Source organism: Amyelois transitella, chromosome 16 (assembly GCF_032362555.1).
Source record: "Amyelois transitella isolate CPQ chromosome 16, ilAmyTran1.1, whole genome shotgun sequence".
In the NCBI taxonomy this organism is placed as follows: Eukaryota; Metazoa; Arthropoda; class Insecta; order Lepidoptera; family Pyralidae; genus Amyelois; species Amyelois transitella.
The window spans coordinates 6,596,943-6,609,221 of NC_083519.1; the positions used below are offsets into that span (position 1 = coordinate 6,596,943).

Genomic DNA, 12,279 nt, shown 5'->3' on the forward strand with positions numbered 1-12,279 from the left:
TTCTCAATCTTTTATATACATAGTTTTTTTTTATAAATAAATACAAGGTTTTGTTGATAAACCTTCTTTTGGCTTAAATGTAAATTTGAATTACTAATGTATGTATAATTGCATGCTATATCTTGAACTTTATAGCATGTAATAAAATAAATATAGCTGTTTGCCCGTGGCTCTTTTTTGGTATGTTTTAAGAAAACTAAATATTCTTCAGGCTTCAAAATATCCCGAGCACAAACCAATTATTAATTGAAAAGGTTTTAAACTAAATGTTCCTTGAATTCTTTGGACAGTAGCCTGATGTAGGTTTAAAAAATAATAATACACAAACAATTACATTTTAACTTCTAGCCACTTCTTCTTTCTATAAATTAAATGAGAGATTTTTAAGGCTGAAAAGTAAATAACACGAACGATGGAGTCTTTGACATAATTCACATTTTTGCATAATATTTTAAATACTACTGTTCCATTTATGTAATAAAATGCAAAATCCTCTGAATTTTCCATTTTCTAATTTTACTTCATTACTCGCCTCTTTGATAAAATACAGCGAAGATTGAATAAGTCATCCTTGCAACCTGCAACACAGATTATTTTATTTTCCTCTTACAAAACAAACATCTCCGGATAGTTTATAAATAAAAGATAAGCGTAAGGGCGGCTATTCGGATAACATCACTACACAACTAATAATTTATAAATGTAGACAATAAGCGTGAATCAATGTAAATTTAAGGGATTTCTAGTTATAACTTATAAGTATTACAGTAATAATATAAGTTTAGTCACCATAAAGCTGAGTGTTATAAAAAAATATCTTCGAGTGTAATTGTAGTCTGAATGTTGCCACAATCATATTTACTTTCTGAATGTTTGCTGGCGATATTTTTTTTTTATTATTATTATTTTGTTAAAAAAAATAATACTATACCGATACAAATGTTTCATATGACAACTCTTGTACTCCAAACGCTTTTAGTATGAGTGGTTTTTGCGCTTGCGCACAGCTGATGAGAACAAAATGGCGGATGTCTTTACCGTGCTCTTCCATCTCACACAGATACCATCCGCTGTAGAACATGGACCCTGATAGTAACGAAGCCTGTAAAAATGTAGTATTAATTCCATTTTACAAACTGTTTTACTGTCCTCGCTCAATTTGAAAGTTTCTTTAGTATTTTAACATACAAGCCGTTATAATATAGCAGTTCTTTTAAGTCAGTGCGAATAATAAACTCTAGCATCAAAAATTTAGGATTACAACTCACAAAAAGCAACCAACATCAACAAAATATTTTTATATAGAGCTAGACCTGTTGAAAGTACCTGATAAGTTATTTCTCCCGCGTTCCACAAATTAAGAGCCAAGAGAATAAACAAAGAGCATACAAACGTATACGTCATAAATGCGTTCGTAAGATCCATGTGAGGAGACAACTGAAAACAAATTTTGAATTCATCATTTGCATAACGTATACCCTAGTACTAAGAATCATTTCTCTTCTTCAATCTTATATTTAAAAGAGAAAAGATAATTGACTTTTTTTGTTTGTTAGGATTAAAAACTAATTGACATTTCGATGATTTTTGGCACAGAGACAGACTAAACCTAAGTTCGCACGGAAGCGAAACCCCGCATAAAAAGCTACTAAATCAATAAAGAAAAAAAAAGTAGTGATTGAATCTGTACATTGAGGTAGAAACAAGTTACTATATTTAAACCTTTTATGAATAAATTTTATCAAATATACAGCGAGGTGTATTGTTGAGTTTGACTCAAAGAGAATATTAAGTATTCTTATCCGTCGTCAATCTTAGTTCTAAATTAAAATTTTCCATTTATTACCTACTCATAAAGAATTTGTTTTAACATTTCACACAAGAAATTTTTTCCAACATCGAATACAAATTGCTCCTAGGCTAGGAACGACATTAATTTCTTGCTTCAAGAATCTTTCTTTTATCAATTCTCTACTTCTAAAGTGGGTTTTATATTTTCTTCTAAAGATATAATATTAGGAAAGTTTTAATACTCACCGCTAAGCGTAGCAGAAGCAGAACCGCAACAGCAGAACTTTCACAAACTTGGAGTGACATTATTATCCCAAAAACACGATGTATTTCGTCGGCTAAACTGAATAATACAGGTGAATTAAACACAGTCGGAGACTCGAAATTTAGCTGTGCTGAGCCCAACTGTACGTCTGGCTAGAAAAGCAGTTTACTAGGTATTTTAACGTTAGTACTTAGAGCCGTACGACCACAATTGGAACGTTCCATTAAAACTTTTCATCAGACTTTTTACAGATGAAAAGCCACGCAAAATTTCAGGAAATAGTTATTCCGTTACATTTTGGACATGCATATTGTCACGTCTTTCACTTTTTTAGACTAGGCAGACAGACTAGGCTTTAAGATATAAAAATATTATATCTCTATTATATCATAGCTTTAACATTATATAAGATAGTTAAAAAAGGCGTCTTTAATAATCAAAACTCAGTATTATATCAGTATATAATACAAACTTAGTATTTTATTAAATCATAGTCACTACGTTGATTTTAAAGGGAAGGAATAGTGACTCTCTATGCATACACTGCCGAAACAGAATGTACAATACATATGGTCAACTCTATATTCCTTGCGGGGTAGACAGAGCCTACAGACTTGAAAAGACTAACAGGCCAAGTACAGCTGTATTAATGGAATTGAAATTCAAATTGGGCTGGCACCCATCGGATAGAAGAAGAATCTTAAGTTTATAAGCCTTTCCCTTAGTCGTCTTTTACGACATCCATGGAAAGATATAGATAGGTAAACAGAATATATTTTTAAAGAAGCAGTTCCATGTATTAGAGATACTGACAAAAGTTATATGTGTACTTACTGTAAAAGCTGTTGATGCATTAGTATTCCTTCCAAAAACCCAGCTTTCAGCTTTTCTACTGCCCTCTTCTTATTTAATGTCAAAACGTCATGGTCGAACTCTTCCCTGATCCTGTCGTAATGATGACATAGGGTCATAAACTTGAAGGCTAGCATGACGAGATGGGCTATGGGCAAACAGTCTGCTGACATCATAGGCAACATCATGTATAACCAGGTAACGTAGAAAAATACTCGGAAAAATGAAGCAATTGTTGAGTCATCGTCATAATAAGGCAAGTAGGTCACCACTGTGTAGAATGGAACACCTAAGGATATAAAAAATATTCTTTCTGTAGTAATGAAGAAAAAGGTAGGGTTGATATTTTTAATAGTTGCTTTTATTTCTTGGGTGTATTTATTTTCTGTCTAAATATACTTATTTATTTTAGTAAAATATTTTCATACTAAAACTTATCAAATGCTAATTTCACCCGCATTTAAATGAGAACTATTAAACTTCTGACTTAAGATACTTTAACGGGCACTCGAAATATGCACATAATTTTAAAAAGGTGTAAATTTTGTCGATCTTTTTTTAGCTACTATGTAGCTCGTAAGTAACATCATTCTGAATTGGTGATTAGCTAGTTAACACAGATATCGGAAAATCACGGTTCCAGATAAAGTAAACTTACTTTAATACTCTGTGGTTTAAAAACGAATAACTAAAAACTAAATTCATGTAGTCATTTTGCTTTATATACATACCTACGTCTCATTGGAGGCCAACAATGTCGTATGACATTATGTACACCTATTTTATTTTATGTGAATTAAAAAAATTATTAGGATATCAAAAAATACAAATTCAAGTATTCTAGATTAAGGGATCTATATTTTTAAATTGACGTCCGATGAAAATGCTGCAGTGTAGTTTGTTCCGCCGCTCCTTCTACACATGCGCTTTGGAAGCGGTAGTAGTTATAATTAGATTTAAGTGATGTGACGTCAATAAGTGATACCTTGTATCCAATTTTGAAAATAAATCTATTCTATTCTATTCTTTATATTCTTTAATGTTCTCATAACCTTATGACTTGGGAATTGAATAAGAGGTTTTATGTACGCTTTCAATGCTAATAAGCCAAGTTGGCACAACGGCGGCGGCGCTATTATTGTCGCCTGCTCGACCCTTTCTGACGGACTCGGCACGGTGATTGGCAAATTTGGAGATGATTAAACCAGACAACTTTGTGCAGTTAAAGCGGACGGATATTTGATTGTTTCCAAAAGGATTCACCTCAAGTAATCCATGGACTAGAGTTTTATAGTATACTAATTTACTGATTGAAAAGCCTACTTTGGTTCAATATGAACTATGTACAATATGTACTCATGAAATTTTAGAAAACGCCTTCTCTAGCTGACCTAGCTGATTCATCCTAAAGTTGTTTATTTTAAATACGAGTACCCTTTTCTTTCATTATAGCTAGGTAAGCTATGGTCACACCCGGATTTAAGGTTAAAGCTTTAACTTTGTACCTTCTACAGAAGTTAATATCTTCCTTCTTCAGCATATTTTTACAGAAATTACATACATACATAAAATTACGCCTCTTTCCCTGAGGGGTAGGCAGAGACTACCTCTTTCCACTTGCCACGATCTCTGCACACTTCCTTCGCTTCATCCACATTCGTAACTCTCTTCATGCAAGCACGGCGGTTCCGGGTTCTCTTGACCTGACCCTTTACCAGGACGTCCTCTTAATTTGAACAAGATACGTTCTTCTAGGTCTTCCCACTCCGACCTTTCCCTCCACACTCTCCTTGTATATCTTAGTTAACCTGCTTTCATTCATCCTCTCCACATGACCAAACCATCTTAACATACCCTTTTCTATTCCTGTAACTACATCTTCTTTCACATCACAACATTCCCTTATCACGCTGTTCCTTATCCGGTCACTCAATTTCACACCCATCATACTCCTTAACACTCTCATTTCCACTGCATTTATTCTGCTTTTGTGCTTCTTTTGCCACACCCAACTTTCACTCCCATACATTAATGTCGGGACCAACACGCCCCTATGCACAGCCAGTCGAGCCTTTTTGGCTAGTTTCTAACTGCTCATAAAGGCAAGACAAGGCAAGGCTACAGAAATTCAAGGAAATAATATAATAATAAAAGTGTAAATAACAGAGTACCTTCAGCATATGCCCGTCTCGTGCTCTCGACTCCGTAAGCGCCCAACGACAAATAAACCGAAACGACATACAATAAAATGCCAATTTTAACTTTCAAATACTGCCGTTTCATAACGTGTTCCTCTTCAAATTTTTCACCAACGGCAGCCATTTCGAAATTCAACTTTCTTATAGATTCTTTATGGTACATAAGAAGGGCCATTTTAGTTAGTACGATGTTATGAATAGCGAAAAACATATTGGCTGAATTCTTTTCCACTTCAGGGAAATCACCGAACAAAGCCGCTAGATTTTCCAGGAAAATCATTGTGGTGTAAATGGAAAATGAGACCGTTGTATACATCTTATACAGGACAGTCTCTGGGTACATATTTTCAGACCAATAGTTGCCAATGCCAGCGTAATAAACATATTTACAGAAATCCTTTAATAGTTTTCTAGTTTTCATTTTGTTACGTCGTATCAGATGTCTAAAATGTATGTATTGGCAACTGGTAGCTAATGGACACTGTACGAATTAAATTACTGTTTCGCGTTCAGAAAGTTTAATGATAACGTTACACCTCGTAATTAGTGGTTTGACCAGTTTTCGTTCGGCGGTTAATTAGTGGTTAAACTTTTTCCACGGTAATGAAAAGTTTATCAGAATTGAACAACGGTTTTGAACGAACAAAGGGCATTTTCGGGCTTTTGTGTCTGGTATGAAGATGAAAAGTTAATTTTAGTTCATTAAATTTTTCATAATTGTATTTAATATTTATTAGTGACTTCATTTTTTATTGTTATTTTGTATGCATAAAGGATCTTTCTATTCATTTCATAAGATCTAAATCTATTTTTACAGGATATCGAAGATAACAGATAAATACATGCCAGCCTTACCCGTAAAAAGCTATAGAGCTCGTAATTATAGTACAAAAGACTTTTCTTTTCTGTAGTAGCGATTGCTTACGTCGTTCACGCCTGTCGCCTTTTCTTCATCTATCCTCAATTGGATTTGCTAGGAGAGATTTCTTTAGAAATACGCAGTGCCTCATTCCTTTGTATTCATTTTGATTATGTATTGATTATTTCCATAAATTCGTAAATAAAAGTTGTATGTTTTTGGTTATTATTATTAAACAACTCGCAAGACATGCCTCTCAATGAGTATTCACCTTTATTTCTTACAAAATTAAGGCTAATAAAATATTAATCACAAACAGAAGGCAGCTATTAACTTCGTAATGGAAAATTTAGAAAGTTTTGTATCATGACATATTGTTCGTAGCAATTAATTACCCAGTTAATTAATGTCAAGGGTGTTACACGCATACTCAATTAAGCCCATATTCATACAAATGACGTTTTGATTGCTGGCAAGTACAGAATTCGATGCGATGTTTGTTTGTTTACAATTGTGACACATATTTCAGTTAAATTTAGCTAAAGGTCATATGGAACCAAGTCACGTTTTCTGCTTCCATCGACGTAGTTTGTGCGAATATAGGTTAATTATTTTTGATTAGACGGAGCGTTAAACATCTACGTGCATTTATTTATGTTATTTCTAGCTTTTACCAACGGCACCGCCCGCGCAAATTTAGCGCCACCCACAAAAAAATACAAGTCGCCCCGCGCGAAATCAGCGGCACCTACAAAGGAATACAGATTATTTGCAAATCCCTAAGGATCTATTGTATTAACTGAGGTAAAAGGTACCCTTTATCCTTCAATAGACTCTTAATTATTATACGCGAAATAAAAGTTTACTTAAAAGTAAAACAAATACTAGTTCGCGTTAACCTGAATTCTTGCGAGAGACGCCACGGGCAGAACAAGATAGTAGTAACATTAGATAGGATTTATAAAATCATTTTAATTTTCCATGATAATAATCTCATATTTCATTCAACGGTGGTCTAATTATACAAATAGGTTTTATTTTATTTTCACAAAACACGAAGCTCAAGGATGCGGAACGGACCTCATTATCTTTCCAAAGCATCTTTTAGCCTTGTTTTAGTTTTTAACTCCACTTTATCTTGTTAATTCTTCAGCTTTAACGTTGAAATTAATTTTGGTTCGGAATTCACCAGGGATATTTTGCCCACGCTCATAATTTTATAAATAAAACAAAGGATACTTCTCATGGAGCATTCCTTAGAACTCGTTTTGTTCATCGCGCTCAACGCTCGGATCCCGGCGGCACCAATAGGAGGGAATAGAACCACTCCATCTCTTACCAATGGATTTCGTTAAAGGCGACTAAGGAACTTGGTATTCTTTTTGTAGGCGATGGGCTAGCAACCTATCACTAATTGAGTTTCATGTAAATTTACAAAAAAAGTTTTATAAATTTCCGCAGTCGATGTTAAGTATAGCCTAGCTTTACGTATTGCATCACAAATTCTCTGAAGACGTTAGACTAAAATTATTAGAACGGCACTGCCCTTAATAAATTCATTAGACTGTCGATCAGTCGAACTTGAGTAATAAATTTAATTGAATAAAATACATAAATTTCTTTCATATAAGTAACACAAATCTTTATATCTAAAGGCACTTCAATGCAACACTGGTCAGTCAGGCTGTTACATCGGCAAGAACATTTACCCGACAAAGTGGGTATTTACTTACACCTAAGAAGGGTAACAGGGAAAAACACTTAGACTTGGCCCTCGGTATTGTACTACCTGATCACGTAGTGGAAATCTGCCTGACCAATAATATACCACCCTTTATCCAATTGGTATTCAGGGGGGATCCAAACCCGCAGGGGATTACAAAACTGTGTTCGGCGTCACAAATTAACTTGACAGCAGAAGTATAAATCTTTATGTACCTATTTTATTCTTCGTGGTTAAATTGGTAAACACAAATAGGAATGTTTTAGCACTAACTAGTTTGAAATTGAATTGAATCTAACCAACTTGCTTTGTCATTCTCATATTCTTCGAAAAAATTAAATGTAAGCGTTTCTGTAAATTCTTCTCTGAATTCACACTGAATCAACACGCAAATTGTGAAAGTCTCAATTGTACGAAGTTTTATTTGTCATAATTTTCACGTTAGTCTCAGTTGCATCCTCCCCACCCAGTTAGATTGGGTAAGCCTAGGTTTTTAAACGAAGAAACTCCTGTTTAATCATCGCAACGTTTTGCAGTAGTAACCCGACTAATTAGATCATGGTTACACATACAGTTGATTGAATATGCAGATTTCTCACGGTAAGACCTTCGATAACTCAAAAAGAGTAATGTAGAATGACCGCAGTATGATTTGAATACGAATTCTATCTGTTATCATCTCTTATTTGTGTCCGGAACCCACTATAAACAGCTTTAACGCCTTTATCGGGATTACGGCTAGAGGAACCGTATTATACTTGCCTACTATTATAAATTGTTTAAAAAGTTGCCGCGTCGAGGAGGTTTAAAGAGGTTACTGAATGGCCGAAGTTTCGATCCTGATTTATTTATAAACCCACGAACATTATTTGCGGCTGTTCTTAACTTGTTTACTAGACTGTAGATTTATATTCTCGGTATTTATGGGACTCACAACTGGTCAAGTCAGAGTCGGCTCCGCACCACTATGGAATTTATCCCATATCTGATAAACTTACTGGGCCTTTGTCTTGGATATTTATCTATATAAGTATTTATCATTATAGTATCGCATAACACAAGTCTTATACTTACTTCAAGGCTAACTCAATCTTTCGCGAATATATTTATTTACTTGATCGACTTAGTTCAAACCATTTTAATGACAAGTCTGTTTACTTTTCACATTTTTTTACTGCATAAGTTTTTTAAAAGTAAGAGAGAGCTCTAAACACTATGTTCTCAAAAAAAATATCCCTCAGTTACTTTCTCTACTATTAAATCACACTGAATAATTTTGTAGCGGATCATACATTCTACCTTCCTGTCAGATATATAGTACAGAAGCTCAATTTGCAAATAAAATGTTTGTGACGTAAGGAGTGAGTTTTTTTCTATTTGGTTATCGGTACTAGGGTACCGGGTAGGGATAGGGTAGGCCCTAAAAATGTTGAAACGCAGGTGACAATTTTAAAATGAAATAAAAAAATTGATTTTATTGTTATAAAAGACCAACGTCATCATCAAAGACAAGGATTTTTTTTCGAATATTTGAACACATTTTTATGTTATTAATTTAAAACCAAAATAGTAAAAATATTAATGAAAATCGTAAATTGTAGGGTGGCAGAATAATTAATGAAATAACAGGGCTGTCGGCAGTCGTCATTACTGGCGTAAATGGAATAATTGCATAATATCTAATCGAGATAAGAATTATTGTATATTTATGATATTTTTACTAATATCATCAACCTCTGCAGTGCAGTAATTTCATCACTCCGAGTAAAATGAATTTTGGATGATTTATATTAATATAAGACACATATATGAATATTATACCTACATGAATATTATGCATTCCACCATGGAATAGAAATGTATTAGACAGGTATATTTCACAGAATGAGGCGTACACAAATTTGAAGGCGAAATTGCTAACATTTTTATTACCTCACCTCATATTGCATTTGTTTGGTACAATAAAGGATTCGTATTGCAGGTTACCTTACCTAACCACAATCGAATGCAATTCGGGACTCCGGAGCCGGCATCACGCAATATTTACTTACGTGGCGATACACAAGCCAGGCCGGCTGGAAATGCTAGAATTCTCTCGAACATTCCATTTGCCGAAGATATCTGGACGCCTGTTCAGTTACATTTCCTCCCCATTACAAATACATGTTCATTTCGCAGAGCTTCCTTCCTCCCAAATGTTCCAGTGCTCGCATGACTTAACGTCAATACAAGATCTTGGATTGGATTAATTACAATCCATTGTTATCCTATCGGCAATGTACATAAATAGAATTAGTGCGTGTGTACGTATCGCATTAAGTAGAATCTTCGAAAGTCAGTATTTAATACGACTTATTATTTTTATAATACTTATTTTTTTATAAAAGAGAAAGTAGCTGTTAAGTTGTGACTGGGAACACAAACAAGAGGCAGAAAGAATCAACAACGACCATGGTAACACGAGTCTAGCATTCGAGCTTAAAATGAAAATGAGCTGGAAAATAGGGTATCGGTGTTACCTTCGTAGAATAATACTCGTACAAAAGCGATCGACTGGGGATTTCAATTGTAAGATACTGGGCACCCCGACACATCCCAGTTGGATGCCTATTCATTGTAGCGCGATAAATCACGACGTACACCCGAGAAAACAGGTTTAATTCAGACCTTGTCGATGGACCACACCACCTACGTATAAATTATTCCCAGAATTTCGGTAGCACATACCAAGACGAGAGCGAGATGTGTTGCGCATCATGTTTCTAATTGCCGGATAAAATAATAAACAACAGAAAAAAAAAATGTATCTATCTAATCACATCTATATCCCTTGCGGAGTAGACAAAGCCAGCAGTCTCGAAAAAACCGAAAGGCGGCCTAAAAAATTCAATTAAACGTTCCCGTTTTAGATTTTGCTTACATAATCATTACAAAATTTGACATGAAACAGATTTTACCTTACAAGTTTATGTCAGTAATTATTTTCTCATTAATTGTAATTATCGCTAAGTATCTACATCATTCTAGTAATCCTCTAAGGATCACCAAGTTGTAACATTTTGCGTAGTAACAGTGTTGTCTCGACAAACATAGGAGGTACCTTTTGAACCACCCAAACACCTCTAATGAGCGATAATTCCCGCCGGATGAAGATTTACACACCCCACGAAATAGTTAGGTGAAATTGGTCTCGGTCTACCCAATACTGCTATATATCAATGCGGACTCCCAAAGGATAGAGTGCGGAGGTCACGTACTCAAAGTGTTTTTCGACGGACCCAAGCATTATCTCCCGTAGAAGGAAAAACTTTTAACATCTGATCCCAACTGACGGTATTATTTCAACAAATTCACAGTAGAGTTCCTAGAAAATGCTCGAGTTGAATATGTTTTATGCAATTCCTTTTCTAAGGTATATGGTCAAAGTCGCTATTTGAATACAGAAAATAAGACATTATACAAGCTAATTTGTTCTAGATATTTACGAATGATTGCTCTGTTTTATTTAATCTTCGGAAATCTATTATAAAAACTCTACAAGTCATATTCCATGAAAATAAATACGCCGTTTGTTTCATTGTTTCATACTATGTTATTCTCTTGTTGAACAAAATAGATTATTGTAGACAGAACAAGTATAATAAAAGAAAATAAAATATTACTTGAAAATAACTGTGCCTACCCAATTCCTTTTGTTTTTCAAATTATGTCGAATTTGTTTCGCAAAGATTCCGGAGAAATGATTATTACTGTCTGAGTTACGTTTCATAAGAAGCCACTTCAAATTGTTTATTAAAAATTCTTTCTTTGCAATTCTAACATTGTGTCCCTTTATACCAAACTTATCAAAAATTTAGACAAGCCAAGTTGCAAAAAGTCAAAACATATATGTTTTATTCCATATCTCATTCATTTAGAACCGAAATAATACATGTCACCGCCACCTTCGTTATAATTATAAGATTTATGTCACAATTCCTAGATAAAATTATATCTTAGTGGAAAAGAAAATTGTGTAAGCGAAAAAAGGCGAACGCATTTCGACCATTATTTATAAAAAAACGCTATAAAGTAAAACTTGACCCATCTCTAGAGTTAAATAGCAAAAATCGCATAGCGAACCCCGGATCCCGCAGCTTGGTGGCAGAGGATGCAACTGGGAATACGCAAAGATAAGAAAGACAACAGCAGGACAATTCTCTTTTAATTTTACGTGAAAAATGAGAAAGACTCACAAAATATTTGTGACTACCACCAGCATAGTTCCCAGCAATTTGGTTTTCAATACTTCGCTCACAAAGCCGAACGTGCGTTTGATAGGTAGACCAAACTAATCCCACACATGAATGCCCACATTCTGTCAATAGTTAGACCAATATGAATTTCCTAAGCGGGCAAGTTAGGTTATCGGGCCAACTTGTATGAAGTTGTTTCACAAGTTTTGTAACTATATTTGTGCCATAATCATCCCTATACAAAAACAAGACGCGTAAAAACTTCATATTCAATAACTTCTATCATGTGTGTAATTTCATATCGGTAAAAGTGAGAGGAGAAAAATGGACTAATTGTAATAAAAAGTAAGGTTTAG

The 12,279-nt window shown here is 34.3% G+C and overlaps 1 protein-coding gene across 1 annotated transcript; it reads right to left on the bottom strand.

Annotated features, from left to right (window-relative positions):
• Positions 1 to 524: 524 nt before the first annotated feature.
• Positions 525 to 5,527, bottom strand: LOC106129571 (putative odorant receptor 85d). The gene is made up of 6 exons (XM_013328166.1): positions 5,080 to 5,527; positions 2,891 to 3,197; positions 2,038 to 2,134; positions 1,327 to 1,437; positions 932 to 1,102; positions 525 to 578 (listed from the first exon to the last, which is right to left on the bottom strand). Exons 1-6 carry the CDS (start codon positions 5,525 to 5,527, stop codon positions 525 to 527), a joined length of 1,188 nt encoding a protein of 395 aa, XP_013183620.1.
• Between the last annotated feature and the right edge of the window lie 6,752 nt (positions 5,528 to 12,279).